Source organism: Pipra filicauda, unplaced genomic scaffold (assembly GCF_003945595.2).
Source record: "Pipra filicauda isolate LSUMZ 115617 unplaced genomic scaffold, ASM394559v2 scaffold325_size820570_pilon, whole genome shotgun sequence".
NCBI lineage: Eukaryota > Metazoa > Chordata > Aves > Passeriformes > Pipridae > Pipra > Pipra filicauda.
The window spans coordinates 716,944-739,681 of record NW_024104449.1 but is presented as its reverse complement, the minus strand read 5'-3'; the positions used below and the strand labels follow the sequence as shown (position 1 = coordinate 739,681).

General features: G+C 40.1%; 1 protein-coding gene across 3 annotated transcripts in view; it reads left to right on the top strand.

Moving 5' to 3' along the window:
- Positions 1 to 9,085: 9,085 nt before the first annotated feature.
- The window catches only part of DAB2 (DAB adaptor protein 2), a 24,615-nt gene continuing 10,962 nt past the window's right edge, over positions 9,086 to 22,738 (top strand). For 2 of the 3 annotated variants that reach the window (XM_039383780.1, XM_027714606.2), the window contains exons 1-3: positions 9,086 to 9,371; positions 21,107 to 21,235; positions 22,388 to 22,527. In XM_039383780.1, the coding sequence (XP_039239714.1) occupies positions 21,133 to 21,235; positions 22,388 to 22,527 (243 nt within the window). In that variant the 5' untranslated portion in view covers positions 9,086 to 9,371; positions 21,107 to 21,132. Of the gene's footprint in view, positions 9,372 to 18,727; positions 18,768 to 21,106; positions 21,236 to 22,387; positions 22,528 to 22,738 lie in introns of those variants that run through there. The other variant, XM_039383779.1, reaches the window with a different exon arrangement.

The following is a 22,738-nucleotide window of genomic DNA, read 5'->3' as shown; positions in this document are numbered from 1 at the left end:
GAAGGCTAAAGTGGCACAACCCCTACATGGAGTCTTGTGAAATGCCAGTGCAACACCAGAAAAACTAATGGCCACCTGTATTTACAAGAGTCCCCACATAGCAACCTCTGCAGGGCAACACAATTCACCCTTGAGATCAACTCTGTTAAAAATGAAAATCACAGTGCTGGAGAGGACCATGAGGCCAGGCTCCTACAGTCACAACTATGACAACTTTTTGATAACTATGTCAAAAAGCTCTTTAGTCCAGAAGGGTCCCCACAAACCACAAAATACTTCCCAACACCCTGTAACAAGCCTACGACCTATGGTGCAAAAGACCAAAAGCCACAAAGACTCCAGTGTGGCACAGGAAGAGGGAAGGAAAGCTCCAGCTCACCATCACCACCTTTGGCCTGGACAAAAACAAATAATGCTCCTTGGAGAGGAATATTTTTTGAACTTTAGTAATGCTTTTTCAATCTGAAAATTGTTAGTCAAATACATTTCCAATTGTGCTGTAAAACAAGCCCAAATAATATTCAGTTAGGAAGACAAAACTAAATAGCCATGAGTCCCTAAAACTATTTTTCTTTCAACTCAGTTTTGTTAACTGCTGCTCTATTGCTTTCCACAGGAACTGTGCATTAGCGAACACTAAATACAGGACAGGTTATACTGAAGCGTCCTTCCTTGTCCTTCCCTGTCCTTCCCAGCATTCCTCAGCCTTCTTTACCAACTGTATTTGTGAAAACCAATCAGAAAATGTATTCAAGACACAAACCCGTGATTTTCCTTATTCTAGTTTAAAGCTCTCAGATTTGGAGTGAAGCCCATATTTGGATTTTACGCCCTCAAAATATCCTATGAGCATCTGGTTGGGTTGGTGGTTGGTTTGTTTCTATGCTTCCTACATGGTTATATTCAAGGTCACATGTAACCTAACACATATTTTTATTGCATCTGCAAAAGAAAGGCAACAACAATAGAAGCAAAAGTTTGATTTCAGAGAGATGTAGAGCCAATTTGGATTTGGCAGGCAAATGTTGCTTTAAACGTGGCTTGACAGACCTCCCAAAACATAACGAATATGGCATCAGAATATGCTGAAGTGGGAATTTTGGTTTGTTGCAAAATTAGAGTGTATTATTTTCCCTTCATTGCAGTTTTGCTGTCTAGTATATAGACTATTTTCTTCAAAAACTCAGAATCCTGCTGTTCTCAGTAGGAGTTGCATATTATGGCAGTGCTGTTGGAAGCCTTACTTAGAATGACTGTAATGTTTTTGCAGGGTGTCAACTTCCAAGTCATCATTAATGTTTACAGTCTCAATAGCAGCTTGTATTGTTATAGCAATCCTTAAAGGAGCATTCCTTACAGAAAATTAAAAGAAAAGGAAGTTATATTTTTACTAAATGCTCAGAACACAGAGATTGTTCCTAGGATATTTCAGTAACTTGTATTTTAAACAAATGTGACCAAAAGAAAAAGAGGGCCTTGCATATTAATAAATTATTTTTATATACTGCCAAATGATGGGATGAGACAGAACTTGGATAGATGCTCTCTCTTAAAAAATATAACCTCTGCCAGCTCTGACTGAAGCAAGTATGGAAAAGGGGTTAAGAAAATTTAGGCTTCTTGCCAGCAATTTTTTTTGTGAGGAATTCTGTGCTTATTAATACAAAAAGAAAAGTAAGAATCCTACCATGATTTTTCTATTTACCTCTAGGCTAACTTACAGAAAATCAAGCTGTTTTCTGAGTAATTAGTGTCATGCACTGTAGAGGGATCATTGATATAGTAGTTTATAGCCTATAACATCACTTCCTGAGAGTGAGCTACAGTATATGCAGTAATAATTTTCCCAAGCAGAAGCAAATTGTGTTCAACTCCATACATTTGTATAGTCGGATTTATGTAGATGAATCTGTGCCATGTTTCTCTAATATTTCACACAATCAAAAATTCAAATTTCTTTCATAAAGCAATAACCTAGTAATTTGCATTTATTACGAAAGCCTTGAACCATTTTGCAAAGCATTTGTCTTCTAATAGTGACAGTGTGTTCTTATCTTCCAGACTGCTTGGAATGCTATAGCTGGGGAGAGGCAGTCAGACTTGAATGTTCTCAAATTTGTCAAATCATAAGCATTTTATGACATTGCAAACGTTTTTCAACAGTGTTTTACATCAGTTGTGAAAAAGGGAAGCACAAAGTTTAATTTGACCTGTAAAAATATCAAACTCTGAAAAGCAGCAAGAGAAAGCTTTTCAAGAAAAAACTTTTGCAAACAGGAAGTTTAGAGGAATGAGCAAATTCTGAGAAGTAAGAGTCATATCCTAATGCTGATCTTACAAGTACCCTACAAACTTTATTTAGTTTAAACTCAAAAATAACTTTGTCCTAACTTTCCTACTAATATGAGTAAAGCAAGCTAAAACTGATGTGGTCAGAGCCACAAAGTAAGTGCCAAAGCTCCAAGACCTTGGTTGCCTAAGATGAAAACATTTCAGATTAAACAGGAATCATTTTAGTGTGTTAAAGCTCAGTAGCCCAAAGAAAAGTAGTAAAAGATCTGTTCAGACTATGAACAGTTCAGATCACCATTGTTTCTTCATAGACAAAACATAACAAAGCTGAGCCTCCATATTCTGGTATAGTTTAGAAATATGTAATAGCAGTTTGCATAATCATCCCCTGTGTCCTTTTCTGTAAACTAAACCCACAAATATTAACTCTTGGTGAAATACAAAAATTTTTAGATGGAAGTAAGGATGGGTCAAACTGAACAAAATATTATTAGCCAAACTTCATAAACTTTAGAATAAATGAGAAGACACAGAGATGGGAAGGGATAGGCCAGTGTAGATGGTCTCCAAATGTCATTGAACTGGAGATTTGCCAACTCACAAAGGCTGATATAAAGCTCACATTTGATGAGCTGAGGCCAGAGACTGAAAAACTAAAAAAGAACAAAAAGGAAGGGGCAGCAGTTTTACTTTCCTCATGATGCATTATTTACAAGGTAGAAAAGGAAGATGCAAAAACAGGGGTTGACAATAAGACAGCAAGGCTACCAAGAATAAGCTATTCTAGAAAATCCGGATGTAAGACAATTGGACAATCCTAGCTGAAGATGTAGTTCCAGAGAACTAGGGAAACAAGGACCAGGGAACAAGCTAAGGTAGTATACACTGTCTTATGCGAAAAGTGTAGAAGTAGTTCTAAGAAATGCCAAGAGACAAACAAAGTGAGAAGAAAAGCTTAACGAAAAGTAAAGGACAGGAAGAGGATTGATTCTTCTGCATAGAGAACATATCACATAACCAACACCTAAATACCATAAATGTATGGGTTATTTTCTAGAAGTTATCACCTCTGTTACCTCAAGGATGTTAAATGGGACTAAAAGTACGAAGAACAAAGTTTGTGCCAGGCACTGTTAGCAAACAAGGGAAAGCCTTTACTCAAGCAGATTATTTTTAGTACTTGCACAGGAGACCTGAGCTCTAAGTCCATTTTTTTGTGAAGTTACTCTGCAGCATAAACTACACCACTCTATCTAATCCCAGGCAATAAAAACAACTACTTACAGAGGGCTCTGTGAATACAAAATACAAAAGTTATGTTCTATGTTCAGACGGAATGGGAGGTTCACAAAAATCACCCAAAATATATCTCACAACATTATAGCTGGACTAAGAGAAAGATGTACAGACAAACAAAACTGTTTAAATGAAAACTTTCCACATGTCTGCATTGCATATTTTCACCCATAAAAGTTTTTTTAAACTATTTACGCCACCTTTTGAGTATTGAGAAATATTCCAGGGCTGGCCTTCCAGAGCAGTATGTTACTCTAGGATGCACTGACTGAATCAGGATGACTTAACCTGTATAGTAAATGCCATTTGAGGAAGATTTTGGACAGCACATGATCTCAGAAAGGCTGTGACCAAAGTAGCTTCTTTACAGACAACAGAAGAAAGAACCATATGTGTTTCTTCTTTCGGATGACTGATCCCAACAGTGTTGTTTCCTGGCTTTGACTATTTATGAGATAAACACAAAAATAATCACAGTCTCACATAGATGTAGCTGACACCTTTCAGGTACTAGTTTGTACTTGTTTGGGCTCCTTAGTTACATACTCATTTACTTGGACAAAGTGAAAGATGAGCTTTAGTTCCTGGAATTTCAGATAAATTTATTTTATCTCAGGTTCCCTTTTGCTCAATCTATCTACTTTATAACTACAGAGACAGTCTTTGAGAAGTGCAATAGAAACCATATTGGCAAGGGTGTCTACTCCTGATTACGTTACACCAAACAAGATTCTGTGGGCTTTAATACATTTTTCTAGATTTCCTTAGATCTAAATTGTGTACAATGTCTAATTTATGCAACTTTGCTTTGCATATCACAAGGGTTAAGGACAAGCTTTTGCAATGACACATACAGACAGGGAATTGTGAAGGGCACCAGACAGGTTTCAGACTGCCAGGAGTAAGACTAAGTTTGTAAAATTATTTAGATTATTAAAAATCAAGGCATTTTAACCAGAATTCGCAAACACAGCTAAGCAAGTCAACTGTCAAACTCCATTCAACAGGTTCAGAATGATGAGCCAGACCCCAGAAGAGGCTTACATGTTTGGACGCTAAATATTATGAAGCCCAAAAGTCAGCACCAGCTGTGGACTCAAAAAACAGAGCCAGAATATATAACACACACAAACAGAAGGAGCTACAGCCAGCCAACATGAATCACTGCCAAGAGGGATGAGTCTGAAATTCTCCCTCTTTTCTGGACATAACACCTCTCCAGGGAAGAAGCACACTGTGGCCAAAATCCCTTCCTGAATCCAGGAATGTATGTGCACACGTACTGTTGTCCAGGTCACGGAGTCTGGCCAATTTTTTTTCCAAGACAGAAAGCAGTCACCTCCCACTATTCACAGAGCGTCACAGCAGAGAACACGGCTTAGGCATGGCCTTTCTTGATCTTGATGGGTGCCAAACAAAATACTGTGTTTATTTATCTAACATGGGTGGAGGTAGTGCACTCTTTCAAATGAGATGATATTGCCTACCAGCGTATTTTTTGTCCGGACTGATTCATGGTCCTGGTTGACCATACCAGTGATCAAGCACTGGGTTTTAGTAATGGAAATGTCATTTTTGCCTCAACTAAAATAAGCTGGCCATTGAGCCAGGCACAGCCATGCTAGAAACAGAGGTACTGTGTGGTTGTACACCATGTCCGTGTTGTGCATGTAAAAGGATACCTACCCTCCATGTTGGCACACATCCACAGACAGGTCTGATGAAAACCATGGCTGCGGATGAGAGGATATATGAAAAACTGCTGAATAACTCAATATTTCTCTTGTTTTGGAAAAGCTGGAGAGCTGCAACGCTGTAATGGTAAGGCATGTGCTTCTAGGCCCAAACTTCACCATCTCCTCCTGAAGTATCCCTGCGTGGAGCATTGCAGACAGTAAAGCACTATTGGAAATCATCCATTCTCAACCATATATGAGTAGCCATCAGCTGAGAGAGAGGTTCGCTTTACCTGTTAGCAAATACCACTGAAGGCAGTTTAAAACAATTGGGCTTACCTCACTGGTTAAGGCACAGACTGAGAATGCTGTTGTACTTCATCTGAGGCTCAACAGCTCTCACAGTTCTCCTACTCAATCACTTCTGAGTGGCTGAATGTATTACCAGTTTAAATCCCTATGGAAGTCTAAGTCTGAGATACCCAAACTTGGGCCTCAACAAACAAAGCTTTGATTAAATAATTATTCAAGTCTATTCCTTATTCCAGGATAAAATATTTTCAAGACAAGTTTGAGGTCTGTTGATGAACCAGCATTTGGGTACTGAGGCTATCATTGTGCATTTCCTAGAGTCATACTGAAATAAACTATAAATTGTAATTTAAGATTTTAAAACAGCAAGGATGCTTTTTGCTTCAGATATTCTGTGGACTTCAACTGAATTTATAAAAAGAAGTGGTCAGCAAGTCCAAGTCACATGAGAAACTTGGCTGAGAAGTCCAAAGGCTGAAGTACAAATTCTTCCTTTGTGTTTCCTTTGTCATACTTCGCCTTTTCCAGCTGTCAGCAGTGAAGCTTCACTGAAAATGTACTTTCTAGGGCAGTTTTCCATTAATTTTTATTCCCATGTATTCCAAAGTGAGAATACTCTAGGGACAACATGACAGTCTGAACAACTACTTCATTCCTGTCAGCCTTTTTTTAACTGTAAGACACAAGTTTGCAAGTCCTCTTACATCCATTCACTTATTGTGTCTGCAACATCTGTAGCAGTGCAGGAAAGTCTGTAGGAGCAGACAGTTTACCTTATGGCAAATTCCAAGGCAGTATTTAAAGTTCAAATGAAATTCCAGCTTTCAAAGTGGGAGGTTTAAGGAAAAAAAAAGTCCCAGGTCTGTCAGTGAAAAGTTTAATTATGGACAAGATGACATACATGTAAGTAAAGCCCACAAAGGCAGAAACACCACTGTGGAAGCACATTCCAATAAAATCTTAAAAGACTACTTTAATAATAAACCATGCATTCCTGAGCAAGCCATCGCAAGATTAGCTACCAGATTGCTTTGCTGCAAGCAGATTTTGCACAAACTGTTATTGATACCACTTTTGAGGCATTCATGAAAGTTGATGTCTTCCAAAGGTCTCTGCACTTTGGTGTTTTTTTTTTCATGCTGCTACCCCTGTTTCTACCCAGACTGGAATCCCAGTGATCTTAATGACAGTCTGTGGTTTGGGCAGTGTTAATGTCCAGAAAAGCTATAGAAAAACTCACTGAGGTGAAGGTTTCCAGCTGCAACTTCAAGATAATTTTAGACCTGCTGAAAAAAGGCTTGTGTTTGGGAGTGCTGATACTGATACTGTTCTGTACAAAAAGCAGTTAACTTCAACAAAAAAATCCTTGGGTAGAGACTGAGCCTGTGCCAGCAATAGTAAAATCAGACACAAAAAATATAAGAAAAAAGTCATCACTCTGGGAACCATAGCACTGCCTCTCTACTATAATGTTTTAATAGTCAGTTTTAGAATCATAACAGCCATTGTCCACTTGATTCTGGGTTTACTGTAGAGAAATAGAAAAGCTTTTACTTTTCATAAACTGCAAAGCAGGTCCTCTAATTACTGCTCTGCAGTATAGATGAAATAATTGAATTTCTGTGGGGCTTTCTGCCTGGATTCCTCCTGCATTTGGTAGGCAATCCTATTACATACGTTTAATGTAACAGTTCTGAATTTTAGCACGTAGCTTAACAATGAATGACATCAGGGATCTGTTCTAAGTTGATTTACTAAATAGACAGTGCATTCCTTCAAGCCTTGAGATTTTTTATTTTCTAAGAAAACTTTAATTTTCAAGTTAGTTATGAAATACTTTTCAGTAAAAAAAGTTTTCCTGTGAGGTTCTTAATGATGTCCCAACTGTGGGTACACAGTGAAGGACCTCTTGCTGTTTCTGTAGTAGACATAATTTCATTGCTCCTCAAAAGGGTTCTTGAAAAGCATTTTCATCTCTTCCAAATTCAACAACAAATAGTATGAATCATATTTGTAATCATTAGTTAAACTAGTGAAGGTTATTTCAGTGAAATGTGCCTGGGGATTGCATTGGGCAAAGCACAAACGATAATCCTGCTTATGCCAGTATCAGGCTGGACTGTTCTATAGAAGTTGCTTTGTTACTGCACCATGTTTAAACTACGCACAACGTCATCTTTCATGTGAGGCAGTCTGTGTGACTCCCGTAAAGCACGTTGAGTAAAGTATTATTCTTTAAAATACACACTGCCCCAGGACCACAAAACTCCAGTCCTGCTGTGGGTGTTTAGCACAAGTTGTTCAAAACAATGTACAGTGGAGTGCAAGCTGTACAAAACCAACATTGTTAAACATGAACATGACTGTGTCCCAAGGAATTCAGATCTAATCCTGCAAATACCGATGCGTGTGTAGCCAGCAACCTGTTAATTTTAGCAAATGCCTCCTTACTTACGCAGCATGCACTTCCTACCGTGAACACTAGGCTAGTACATAAAAACACGTCCCTCGTGTCCTTTTTGGTTAAAATAAGCACTTCTCAAATGAAAGACAGATACAGGCAAGTGAGACACAACTACTATCTTTTCATCGCCTCAGGTACAGGGAGGAATGGCACACTTCTGTTATTCATAAAAAAATGATAAATACCATGCCTTATCTAGGAAAGTGGAGTATCATTTAGGAGCTTTGGACGAGGATGATTGCCAAATGCATTCACCAGTTTTGAACCCCAAACTACTCGGTGGTAAAATAATTCTGTGTTAAATATTTCCTCTTTTGAAAAACTTCAAAATACCTATCAAATGTATTCAACCTGCAGAAAAATGAATATTGCAATATAGGGAAATGTCATAATTTTAAACAGAAATATTTTACACTGTTCTGAGAAAATAAATGTTAAGTTAAATTTACAGTCTTGAGAACAAAAAAAAACCAAAGTTCTGCTACAAGGACAAAAATGTGATTTTTTTACCAAAGCCTCTTTCATACAAGTTGGAAAGTAACTGTACTGCTCTGGGAAATAAAATATGATAGATGTTGAAATAAAGATGAGTGAGAAGTACAAAGGTCAGGTCTGGATGTGACCCGCAAACTGAATTGCACTGACCCAATATTTCAGTTCGGTTAGCCACAGATTTGGGGATGATGGAGGAGGGAGAGGGTGGTATTTTGTTTTTGTGGGTGTCAGAGAAAAAAAATGGGGGGGAAAAAAGGGGAAAAAAAAAAAAAAAAAAAAAAAAAAAAGAAAAGCGTTGTTGGTTTGGGCTTGGAATTTTTAGCACCATCACCGCATCCGCGTTCGTGAAGGGGACCCGTTTTCTAGAAAAGCATGCTGGGCCCATTGCTGCCTGAGAAGGACAAGTACCTGTGCCCTGCAAATTGTGGGTGTCACAGGATTCCCTGACACCGCGGAGTCCACCGTTTTCCCACTGCACCCTGCTTCCCTCCCTGCGTGTCCTTCCTGGGGCTCCCGCCCCTCCGTGCCGGGGCTGTGCGGGCCCAGCTGCCTCCCACTCCCGCAGCAGGGTCCGGAGCCAGCGGCTCGCAAGGAGTTAATGTTGTGAGAACCGACACGTTGAGGGGGAGTAGCCAAGACCAAGCAGCAAAAACATCATAGCGCATTCCTGGGTAGTCCTCAGCTGCCAGCATCTGATTAAAACCATATCGCTCGCTGTGAGTGGCTAACTAATCTGAAGGCGATAGTGCAACAGAATATTTAACCAGGCCCGCGGTCCCAGTCAGGCTACCGGCTACGGTCACTGGATCATGCTCGGAGCGGCACGGATCTAACCCGTAAGGAGCTTTGTGAGCTGGGCTCGGCTCTAGCACAGCCCGGGGAGGCAGAGGGAGGGGAAGAGGGGGGGTGATGAGAGGGAGAAGGAGCTGTCACCAGGGAAAGAGGGGGCACAGCTTTTCCCAGGAGGACGTGACAGCTGGTGGCTGTGGTAGGGCGGGGATGATACCCTGAGGGATGGGCGCTAACATGGATGAGGCGCCGGAGGGGCTGCGTGCGGCCGGGCCGGGGCTCGGCTCATCCCCGCTCGCTGTCCGCATCCCGCATCTCCCGCAGGAAGAGGTGCCGAAGGACTCCGCTGCCGGAGAGGCGGCGGCGATGGGGCTGCCCCAGTCCCGGCCCCACGGAGAGTCCCGGGCTGCGCGGGAACCTGTTCCGGCCGAGGCGGGGTGGAAACCGCACGTATCGTGCTCCCGGCTCCGGCAGGACTGGCGGCTGGGGGGAGGCAGGAGCGCAAAGCAAAATAAACGTGCAGTTTCGGTTTTGTGTGTAGAGAAGGAGGATTCAAATCATTAAATATAGTAAAAATTAAATGTATAAACACTAAATTTCACATAAACACCTTTTATGAAAGAATCTCTCTAGCAGCAGAGATTAGCACAGGATGCTGTGAAGATAAGAGTTAGGTTTTGTTTTGGTTTTGGATGGAGTATCTTTGCTGCGCACCCTCTGTCTGCTGATGAATTTCAGGATGCTACTTCTGCCTATGGTAAATGGGTATAGTTATGGATGTCATGGATTATCTAGAATGAATCTTCTACCTGGACTGAGAAACTGACTTCTCAGGTGGTGTGTCATGAAGTTAATGGTATGGTGGCACTTAAATTGGTGTAGTGTCTGTGCACTGGGTGATGGGATTAATGCAGGTGTTGCCAATATAGCTCATCTTCAGCTGGGTGTCCCTGTAGCAGAGCTTTTACCCCTCAGAAAAGTTGAGTCTGGTTACCTGAACACTTAGTAGGAAAGCATGCAAATCCACTGGTAAGGTAGGATTAACTTGATTTTTTTTTTTCTTCTTTTGGGAATGGGAAATTGTTTAAATCTTCTCTTAATGAAGCTAGTTTGCCTTAAAAGGCTATATTTTTGCTTCAAAAGTCTTCTAAAAGGCTGCCCAAAATGAACCAAATCTGAGAGCATGCAGGTTTAGATTTACCCACTGTATGCTAAAGAATGGGCATAAGTATGCTTGGGGATGGCAACACCTGTGTAAGTTGACAAAATAGAGATGCAGATTCAATTACAGAAAATTAATTATGAAGCTGTGTATTCCAGTTGGCTGTGAAGTCTTGCCAGGCGATGTTAAATTGAAAATATGTCATTGTGTCTGGTAGTGACCTGCTCTGCAGTTATAATGCTAGTGATAGTCCTGTGACTTATGGTACTTCTCATCTCTGGTGCTCTTACATTAAACAAAGCTGTTGGATGAGCACCAGGGGTTGTGCTCAGAACTATTGGTTGGAAGGATGGGCCAAATGCCAAAAATCTGGCATCAGTTTCTTTTTGTGAAGGTAGAGATGACTGTCCAATCTAACATAGGCTTTCTGCTACATTGCTAAGAATTTCTATCAAACTGCAGTACACAATCCACTTGTTCTGAGTCGAGTATTGCTCATCAACGTACCTGCATAACCTGCATAACACTGCAGACCAGTAGCTGCTATGGATATATTTTTATAATTCTTAGGGCCTTTATTTCACAAGCAGATATGAAAAGAAACAGTCTAAGCATAATATATGCAAAGGGTAGCTTTTTGTCTCTGTGGGAAAGCAAATAAATGCAATTAGTGTCAAGGAAGGATGACTCAAGGGCTAATGCTTAAAGAATTAAAGGATGTTTAGAATAAAAACTATAGCTTGAGATATGAAGTAATGAAAGTGCACAATATACTGTGGTCATTGAGTGTTATTGCCAAACACATAGAATTTTCTCTCCCGTTGATGCTTTCCTTTCCTGGTAAACTTTATACTGCTAGGACATTTGTGTGACCTGCTAGATTAACCCAGTCCTTGAGAATGCCTGTGGACTTTATACAGCAAGGCTAGCAATATTCTGAGTACTACAGAAGCATGAATTTGCTTGTACAATGAGGCAATAAATTCCACATCCAGAGGAAGCTTCTTCTAGAAACAGTGCTGATGGTGCAGATCCTGCTTACTGGATAGACTCTGACAAAATAAATTAAGAGATAGCATGGATGTAAATTGTAATCTGCAAGGATTTTGGAGAAAAATCTTAGATCTTGCATGTAGACTAATGGATTGTTAGTAGAATCATGATGCTGCCACAGGAGGTGGATGGGGGAGATGCTAAGAGGTCTTAGTGAGCCTCTGCTCTGAAACACAACCAGACATAAGCTACTACTCCACAGCATCAGCATGGACTCCACAGAAGCAGAACTTGAGGTTGTGTTAGGAAGATCAAATAGGATAAGGTATCTAAGTATCGTAAGTGACAAGACAAACTGACTTTAGAAACCTTATTTTGAGCATTTGGGTTCAAGGGTCTCAGGGTTATAAAGAAGCTGGATGAAGCACAGTGGAAGGTCTAGTCAATAAACAAGAGGTACCAGTTTCAACAGGATTACCTTGTTTACACAAGCTGGGCAACTGAGTGCTGAACAAAGCATCTTCTCCCAACTAGCGCTTCTCAGCCCTGATTGATGGGGACATAGACCATTCTAGTCTCCCTCACCTGAAAGACTTTGTCTTGCATATGCTCTGGAGTCCTTGAGGATGAAGTGTCTCAGCTGAAATGCCTTGCAGATCTTTAATCCCAAATACCTGCTGGAATTTTTAATTAGTTTTGAAAGTTTTTAATACAGCTTCATAGCTGGTGTATGTACACTTAAATCTCAAAGTTCAGACATTACAGGGCCAGTTAAGGACAGATTACTGGCCTTAACGCTGAATTTCCTGCTGCTCTGTCAGTTCATGTTGCATCCTGAAGCAATAAAATGAGAGGTGAAATACTTGATGAGGATTATCTCTTCAACAGAGCGAGTAAACCTATGGGTGAAACTTTCTTCCTGGGAAGGGACAAGAGTACTTGGGAGCTCTAAGGATGCAGTGCTAGTGTTGTAACTTGTGTTTCTACCTTATAGATCTCTTCTGTGTTTTCTCAGAACATGGTTGTTTGTGCTTTGGGGGAAGGCATGAAGGTCACTCTATGAGTAAGGACTAGTTTTCTAGTAGCTTGAATCATAGATCTGTCTGCAAACAACATCTAGCCTGGTTGATGGAAGGCAAACTCTTGATCTGACACTTGTTTCTCATGAATGGGGCATTCCTATAACATGCTTTCAAGATCATCATAGAGATGTGAAATTAGAGAAATCCTGGTCAGGATTACTTTATAGTCTGGTTTTAGGAGCAGTAATGTCACTTCTAATAAAGTACTTCTTCTAACATCTATTGTAAGTATGTGTAACTACAATTACCAATAGGGAAACTTACTGCAGAACAGTCATCTGTGAAACTTTACTAGCTGTTTGGTAGGACATCTACTGAAGAAGCTGCAGTGGAGCTCTGAAAATCCTCAGTAATCCTTTCTAATGTCTGATATAGATCTTTCTGTACCACCCTTTTAGATTGGAGTCTTGATTAGTTATTCATTGCCTTTCTTTCTGCATATACAAAGGAGAGCTGATGGCCTTTGTAATGACTAACCTTGAAGGCAAGAGTAACCCTTATACTAAGCAGTATGCTTCATAATACCTAACAGGACTGAAACTGCTGTAGAAGAGCCTATCCTCATTAGGTGCAAGCGGAATTTTCATCAGTCTTCTCATAACACATAATGAACATAATTTGCATCTCTTACAAGAGGCAGCATGGAGTGACTCTTGTGACAGTTGCTGTTACTACAATTTATGGAATGAGAGGTACACTCTCTGAGGGCTAGGTGGAGTGTTTTTCAAATACTGCTGAAATGAATATTTAATGATGGGCTTCTTATAGGATAATCAGGCTGGGTAGCAAACTGCGGCACTCAATGGTGTGGCCATGACTACCTAGTTTTAGGTTGCGTGAATACAAAAATAACACAGGAAAATCCTATTTCTCATACAGATACATTTATGAACAGGTAAGAAAACACAGTTCAGCATACACTGTGCAGAACATATGTAATCTGTCTCAGTACAGCTTGCACACACCCAAACTGTGAAGGGGGATAACTGTGCCAGCAGTGGACAGTTAACAGCATGCAGCTGAAATAACCTATGATAACAGCTTCAATATGTGTCAAGTTCCTGCTCTGAGAAGGAGGGGTGAAAAGCATGGTTGTTGGCAAGAGTCCTTTACTATACTAACTAACAAGAAGATCAGAAACAGGCCTTCCAGGCAGGAGGGCCTTAGAAGTGCAGTTGGAAATGAAGTGTTTGATTTGTTGTCCAGTTCAAACTCAGTTGCATCTGAGTAAACACTAGCTGCCTTGAATAACAACTTCTTTGCTTCCAGGTTGTTTGGTATCTTCAGTGAGTCTCAACAAGGAGTATTGATAGAAGATTGAGCTGTAGGCACTGCAGCTACATGGCTTGAGATTCCTCATTCTGTGAGTAGTCAGGTGATGCTTTCTTTAGCCATGGCTAGAACAGACTGATGAGCTCTGGCTCAGGTGCACTGATTTATGAGGCTTCAAAACAGGGAATTGGAGAGAGTGGTATAGAAGAGTGGCCCCTTAGCATATTGCAAAACATTCTGCCTTTCTGTAAGACTTATAGGAAGAAAACTTTTGTGGATAATACCCGTATATAATTTAATAATAAATCTGTGTTACCAAATTAATCACTCTCTATCAAGAAAAGGCATACTGGGATACCTGTCAATTTCTTTCTAAAGGAAGGATCTGGAGTTGAGATGCTGTTATTGCTCATACTAAAAGTGAAGGGGGTCCTTAATCCAAAAAATTAATAGGTTGGAATGCTAGGTAGTGAACAGAGATTGGAAAGGTTGGTATCAAGACTCATCGCAAGATGCTGTCTTATTCCTGGAACAACTCATAATTTGAGATGGTCTAGCTAGATGACTAGACACTACCTTTGGACGCTGAACTTTCTGGCTGAAAAATAACTCAGATTATGACAGTGCTAGTTTCCTTCATCTTGACATCAAGTCTTCAGGGAACCAGGTAGCACTAGCTCATTAAATGCTTTTCACTTGCTAATTTATATTGTTCTAAATTTTTCATCAGCTACAGCTTATTTAAACTGGTCAATACTTCCCCTGAGCCCCCTGTTTTAGTATTCCTGCAACAGTTGTATTTACTCCCATGACAAGTGGAAATAAAATCCAAAATAGAGCTACTGTGTTAGCTGGGCTGAGAATTGATTATCTTATCAAAAATCATGTGCTTAAAAGCACAGTAGAATGACAGAAAGTACCAGTCCAGTTGCACCACTTGAACTGAGCAACCTGTTCAGTTCCAGCTGCTAACTTAGTGATATTCTCTTGGCTGTGATTCAAGTGTGCAGAAAACACTTCCGGGAACTAAGTTTAAATCTCTGCATTCTTGCTAAAAACCGAAGAGCTCAGAATAGACTTATGCAGTGATGTGATGAGAACAGACTGTTCTGTTCAACTGATGAAACAGCAGTTGGCAAGTTGGCTGAATGGTAAAATGTCTGTGCAGCTTCGCAGACATGATCCTGCACCAGCAATGGTACATCTGTAGCTGACATGACTAATTAGTGTACTGAAGTCTTTATCAGTTTTGCACTTGGTAATAGGAAAGGGAGCAGAATGAAAGAGGTATTCCCTAATGTGTCCAAGATCATACTTCCGTCTTACCAAGCAGATGAATGCCACCCTTCCCTGTTTCTCATTACTGGTTGTATGTGATGAAGACGGATGGACTATGTTCTGTATCCTGCAATATGTAAGTACTGTTGTAGCTTATTTCAAACACGTATTCCTGTTGACAGACGAAGTCCTTAGCAAAAGTCTGCCTTTACACCTCAGCAAAGTGTCAGTGCACTCTTTTAGGTAAGAAGACAGGGCATAAAGCAAGTTGCACAAAAGATGTTCCCTAAAATAAAATCCTGTTATTCTACTATACTTGTCCAGCAGGTGAGTGCCTGACTTAACTGATATCAAGCAAATGATCTCAGCCATAAATCATGTTTCTACCTACCTACAGCCTAAATAGGACAGTTAAACAGGCTCTTTGAACCGAGTGATGGGTGCATTGCTAATCTAGACCTTACTGAATTGTGGGAACGACGGATAGCTTTGCTTGCCAGGCAGTGTAGTTCAATATCCTTTTCATTATCTCTCTTACAAGACTAACCACAGGACCTTGGGTTAGCCTCTGCAGTGTAAGAACCTGTATTCAGTCACCCTTCTGGCAAGTAATGCTGCTCTTGCATTCCAGACATGAAAAAAACTGGAGGGAAACAGTTTCCAAGCTGTCTGTGAACTTACTTCTACCACTAGCCTTCAAGAAGGTACTTGTTATGTGTAAGTGTGAACATGTCAGATATAACCTACCTGTAGATAAGCCTGTTACTTCTCCTGTATATTAGTTGTTGGATGTGCTGGTTCCTAAGAGAAAAATTTGATTGTTGTAGTAGAGAAAACAGAGTAATGGTAGTGCTTGCATCAGAACAAACGTCTGGATTTTTCCATCGAAATCACTATAATCTCTTGTCACATTACAGAACATTTATTTAACTTGAACTCTTTAGACACTGTCAGATACTAGAGCAATGGGTGTTCTAGTAATGAAACAAAACATTTAAGATTATATTTTGACTCCTCAGGATGAATGACCCTGTTTAGAAAGCAAAAGTCAGATTAGCACATTAATGTTTTTGATTTAATAATGCATGCCTAGTGCTTCTCAAGGCTAGTTGGGGTACTATCATTGCAGCAGGAACTAGGCAGAAAATATAGCGGTCGGGAAGTTGTTAGACGCAAATGTCAGTCACTCATACTGGAGCTCTACATAAATACACTATTATACTTCTAACATGGGTAGAACTCTGCCAGTCAAAATGGTCCATTATTAGTAAATTATCTGGCTTTACATCTTTGACTCTTGCTAGTCATTTTATGTACTGCTGTGTAGCATTTAGTCTGTTTTCTTAGCCTGAAAACTAAAGTTTTGAATTTGCTCAAGTGGAAAGCTTGTCTGTAAGCCTTCTGAAAATGGGTTTACTGAAATGAGTTTACTGTTTATTGAAAACAGGTTTACTTGATGGCTAGAGATATTTCTAAGAATACCTTGTGCAGGTCCTGATACAACCTTCTAACAAGAAGAACTTAACTAACCCTCCAAGAGTGCGTGGGGGAGGGAACAACCTGCCTCAGAATCATGTTCAGCACTTGAACTATTGCTGTGCTTCCTCTTAATACTTTGTTCTAACAGGCTGTATCGCACTTGGCAGTAAAAGCTTTTCTTGTCCTCTCCTGGCCTTGCAGATTCTGATTTGAGGTTAATATTTACATGCAATAACTCTTTAAGCTGAATCATGTACTTGCAGGGACAAAGAAGGAGCACAAGCTGTGAAAAGGACAAAGTATTACACTTCTGAGCAGATGTTTAGCTTATCTGGCTCTGACTTTTTAGGTGTCCCTAACCTCTTCTCAGATAATCTCTCATCAACATTGAGACATTTGTCTTTGTCTGCTGAGGGGAAAAAATCCTGTCTGTTGAGGTTACTGTTCAGTCCTTACTCTCATGACAGACTACAGCCATAATTAAGATTCTCAATTCCCTTGTGCACAGGACAAAAACATAATCATTAAGAGTATCCACTGTGTTGCCACCCCTTGCTCAAATAGAGGATATCGGTAAAAGCATCACTAAGGGAAACTAAATGTTGCTCAACAAAATTGTTTGGCATGTTCTTCCAAGTCTTGCTAAGAAACAGGTATTTCAAGGATGACTTGTCATTTCTTACAGCTCTCCCTGTAGAGAGTTCAGAGAAAATACCAAAAGCACAGTATGACAAAAGTCATAAGACCGGGCTTTCCTAAGGTAGATGTGTGGAAATGAAGTACAGTGCTTGAACTGAGAGTAGCCTGACTTGAGGCAGTATGTAACAGTCATGCTTCAAGCACTGTGTGTTAAGGGCCTGACATGGTCTTTCCCTAAGGAGGGATCCTCTCGTACTTCAAAGGAGCATCCCTGTAGGAAAGGAGGAAGATTCTACTAGTGGTCTCTTAATAAGACTTTTCTGGAGTAAACTGAAAAGTGGGTGAGAAAAATGCGTATGGTGCGTACCTACTGATACAGCTGTGAGTTTGGGGCACTTCTCCCAAGGTGTAAATCTGTAGTCTTTAGGCTTTTGAAACAGTGCATTTAGCATAGTAGTTAAAATGGATCATACAGTTGCATAGTGAGTAATTAAGATGTGATAGCAATGGACTCATCTACGTGGAGCAGATTCAAACTTCTTTAATTCAACAGGGCTGATATAGTTGCTGTGGAAATGATCTTGTTCTTTACTGTGGCAATATGTCCGAAGGCATGACTGCCCTTGGATCCTTGCATAAAAGCACGTGCATCTCTAATCCTGTTGTATTTGCTGGCTGACTCTTTTGAGATGAACTCAAAATTGAAGTGTAATAGAATAATGCTTTACACGTGCAGCTGGAATAAGGAAATACTAAGAAACTGAGTACTTTGAAAGGAAGTCTCTAAGCAATAGCAAGATCTACAAGCAGAAGATTTTAACTTCATTTTAGTTGCTTGCATGTAGAGCACACCAGAACTTTCTGTTAAGACAAACTGAAGTGTTCTTCAGATCTTGCTAAGCTTTGACTTAGGTCTGAAGCACAGAAACCATATTTAGTTGTGATTGAGACTCCTTTATGGTCAGCAGACTAGAATACTGCTAGCTTAAGCTATGTAATGTTACCCTCCCTATTCCAGTGAAATTTTAAGGTAAAGCCTGAGGCAGTTTTGTGCTAGTCTTGTGGCTTAACTCCCATGTCACGAAGTAGGTATTTAAAATATGGCCAGATATTAAGATCAGTTTTGTCTATCCTTGCATTCTTTATTTTCACTAATTCTTTTGCTCCTGAGATAATTCTCAGAGACATTGAGCTCTCCAGAGGTACAACAAATAACTGTCATGTACTGTGAACTCTCACCAGGAGAGATGAGCTGTGCCAGATCTCAAATATGAAAGTTTGTCCTGTAAACTGGTCAGAAGGCTCTCACTAATCTAAAATTGAATTTCTAACACTGAAAATGACCTTCGTAGTAAGACGAGGTATTTGCAAGGGTTCAGCCAGACTTGTGTGTAATCCTGCCTGTCTTCTTCCATCTTAGGGTATTTTGCTGTGTGGTTCTAAGTGGTCTGGCTTCCCTAGGAAGGAGGTAGATGACAATGATGACCAGAGATGCCTAGAGCTTAAAGATGGCAGCTGCCCACCTTACAGGTGCCAAAGTAAGGTCTTGCTTGTGCATATTTGCTCCTTCCTAGGTTATTTACTTGTTAATACCTCTTAACTTTGCTTCAACATGAGATACTGTAGTTGTGTAACACCAGAGCTGGGTGTAGCTCTACTTAATTAAATTGAGGAAGCAGGATCACTGGCAGTCAGGACTCATTGCCTCAAGATTGTTGTTTCTTCTTTTCCAGCATAGAGGTGGGCAAAATAACCTAAAGCTATAACTCAGCTTCTTGACAGCAAGTCCTGGCTCTGTCTCTTCTGGGCCCTTTCCTTCTATTCTCCAAACAGTAACTTTCCAAATGGTGGTGGTTAGTTAACTACCGATCCAACCTTAACACTCTTTCCTTTATCTCTATTTCTGAAGGACTTGATAAATCTAGGGAGAGGCTCCCTATGCTTATGTCTAAAGGCCATCTCCACCCAAAACTATACTATCAGGCAAGCTAGTCTAGTTTTAGAGTAGGCTTCATTTTACCTGATTAAAATGCAGTTTTTCAGTAGGTACAATCCATTTTAGCACTGTTGCAAGTATCCTGCAAAATCCCTGTTGGCTTTATTAAGCCCCTTGATCCTTTGTCAGAATGGGCACACAAGCCGCTCTTTCAGTGATAACATTTCTTAAATAACCATGGCTTGCCATATAAACTCTTCCTCTGACACTTATTACTACTCAGAACCACTTGAAACTTTCACGACAACACCTTTGTTCCCTTGCATCAAATGTACCCTAGCTGTGGCCAGATAAGTTGCTTACAGAGAAGAACAGGTATAGCTGACAGATCTTGGCCATATGAGTGCTTTTATCTCTGTTGATTTACTTGAACAATGCTAAATACAATTCACAAACTATCTGTTAAGCAGCTAGATCTAATTTTGCTTATATTAACAGCCTAAAGGCCTCTCTCCTGGTTAAATGAAAATGGAGGCTTTCAGAGTGAAATTCTCTCTTTAACGTATTGGAATCTGTGTACTTCCTAGTTTAAGAATCAGTTAAGCATTGATATCCATTACTCAGTTAGTGACAAGCTGGGTGAATCAGTCTGTAGCTATTGACTTCGTAGTGAATTGAGGAAGAGTGGAAGGCAGGAGTGAGAGCAAAACCCTGAAAGTGAATTTCAAGTAATGCATAAAGCACCAACTGTAACTAAGGCAAATGAGAAATAGGCTGTTGAGAATAACAAACTTCTAATGCAAGATGATATACAATGCTCCAGCACTTGTATCTGCAAACACAGTGTGTCTCAAATGCTGGAGAAAAGCAGTGGCTTGATCTGTGGCTCCTTGCGTGGATATAAGGGGAATTAGAGGGTAGCCCAACTACTTAATCAAATAAAAAATTTCTTGACTTCATTCATTACCCTGAAAGTCAAGAGACTAACTGAAGCCATTGTAATATCCCAGACAGAAGATTGATAGCATGGTTTCTGTAGCAGATCTGAATGTCTAGTTCTTTCTCGTTGGTATAGATGATCTTCATAACTCTACAAAGCCACTCTGGATAGTAAGTCAAAGCCAATCTGTTTGGTAAGTGTGAATCAGTGCTTCAGCTGTGTAGGAACAAAACATGGTGACGGCAGATTATTTTCTAAATTTGTGTCTCAGAGGCAAAAGGGTTGCGTGGCATAGAGTGGAGTTCTAAACATCCATAGTTTCTTGTCGACTTGCATGATTTTTTGAAAACCTGAAGGTTACTTGATTACTGTTAAGACAAGTGTGGGGGGGGGGTGGTTTGCGGTTTTGTTGTGTTTTTCCTGGAACAGTCTGTCTACAACCTAAGGAAATTATTTGGTTTTACCTGTTGGGTGGTATAACCTCAGACTTCTGCTAGTTATAGAAAAATGAATAATATCTGCTTGCTTCTTTTGGGTGTTTTGGTGTCATCTTCATGGGTGTTTGGAACAGATCCTAGCAAATGTTTCTTGCATTCTCAAATATCCTGCTTCAGAGATGTAGCTGAAGAAGAATAGAGCAGTGCTGAAGAAGAATAGAACAAAATATCTGAGACTCTTTAAATAGCTTTAAAGGGTAAAAAAGCTAAACGTTGACAGATTAAACAGGTAGATGCAAATACAGCCTGAATACAGCCTGTTGATGTAGGTCTGTGTGATCCACTGTCTAGGTATTACTGAGGTGAGGGTTCACCACCTAATGGCCATAACTTCATGATCTCTGTAGCCTGCCATGTCAAGGCTTCCTATATGATCACCATAATGCTTTCAGGCCTTAGCAAGCAAATTAAGCTAGACTAATAGGTCTAATAAGAATATTTATTCTTCAAGGTAAAATATAATGTCTGCGTATTAATAGTTATTTGCATTTTTTAAAACTACAGAAAACATAACTGGCCACCATTTCATCATGTCTACCGAAGCTGAAACAACTACCACCACCACCACCACCAGCCAGCCTGAACAACAGGCTCCACCAAAAGCACAATCTTCAAAGAAGGAAAAAAAGAAAGGTAAGTAATGCTTACCTCTTGAAAATCTCCTCTATTTAGTGTCCTTAATCTTTTACACTTGCCTAAACCAAGATCACTCTATCACTATAGCTAAATTCACTCTGAGGTTTCAAGCTGACTAGAAGAGTGAGTAAATAAGCTAGTATAATGAACCTAACCAGAAGGTAGGCTTTTAGTTTTAAAAGTTTTTTTTCTAACCTTAAGTTCTAAAGCTCTCAGTTCCATTTGTTAAATGAGTCATTTGCTGAGCCTGGGAAATTAGCAAAAGCCCAGAGTCATGAAAGCCTCCTGGGGAGGTGGCCAGACCCTAGACCATCAAGGTAGTCATCAGTCTGAACCTGAACTTGACTCTTCCACTCCCTCCAGAGAGAGGAGTTTGTGCTGGACACAGATTCTAGTCCAGAGAAGCTAGAAAACTCATTCCATGAAAATTATTGTAGATCAGATAATATATTTTTGATAGATTAGATCGTGTAAAGATAATTACCTCCCATAAAAATACATACCTAGGTTCACACTTAAAGTATATTGGGCATACAGAGAAGAAAAGCAAGCAGTTCCTACTAGCAGGAACAGCAGAAATAACAAATTAGCTAAAATCCCAAGTGATTAGATTGACAGGAGTATCAGGACTTGTTGGAGACAAATGATGGCGCTGATAGAAAGTTCTAGTGTGGGAACTAGGAGATTGTTCTTGCACACCAAGGAGAAATCTGCCTACCCCAGAACAAGGAGATAACACCTGAAGGCCTTCTTGAACATCCTGTATGGTCATGGGAAGAACCACTTCTGCTTGTTGTTCTTCCTTAACACCTGTATCTACTTGGCTGTTGCCTACAAATATTTTAGTCTTTTAAACGATGAACAGTTGTTCTGAACCTCCCAGATATTAAGCACTGGGGTCTTTGAACTGAGCCATATTCTGCAAGAGCACTGTGACCTTAAAGGAATAACCATCTTGCAGTGCACACAGGACTGAAAGAGGTAAGGATTGTTAGTCAGCTCTACTCAAGAGAATGTTTTACCATGTACTCATATGGTATATATTTTTTAAAGATCTCAAATCCACAACATAGACATATCTCTTAACAAAGATAAAAAACAACTTTAAAACAAACAAACAGACCCACTAGACCTCTTCTCTGTCTCCAGGGCCAGAAAAGACAGATGAATCTCTCTTGGCTAGATTCAAAGGTGATGGTGTAAGATACAAAGCTAAACTGATTGGCATTGATGATGTCCCAGAGGCAAGAGGAGACAAAATGAGTCAGGATTCAATGATGAAACTGAAGGTAAGGGCTTGAGCTGTCAGGTAAGGAACCTGCTCCAGTTAGCTTTCAAAACGCTAAGGTCACTTTGGCACAGTTTCAAACACAGTTTAATGGTAACATAGTAATAACAGCACCATCCTAGATGGATGTTATTTCTAAAGCTGTAATCCCTGTCTCAAAGGACAATGTTTCTCCAATAGCTTGGGAACACTCCTTTGGGTCTGTAGGCATC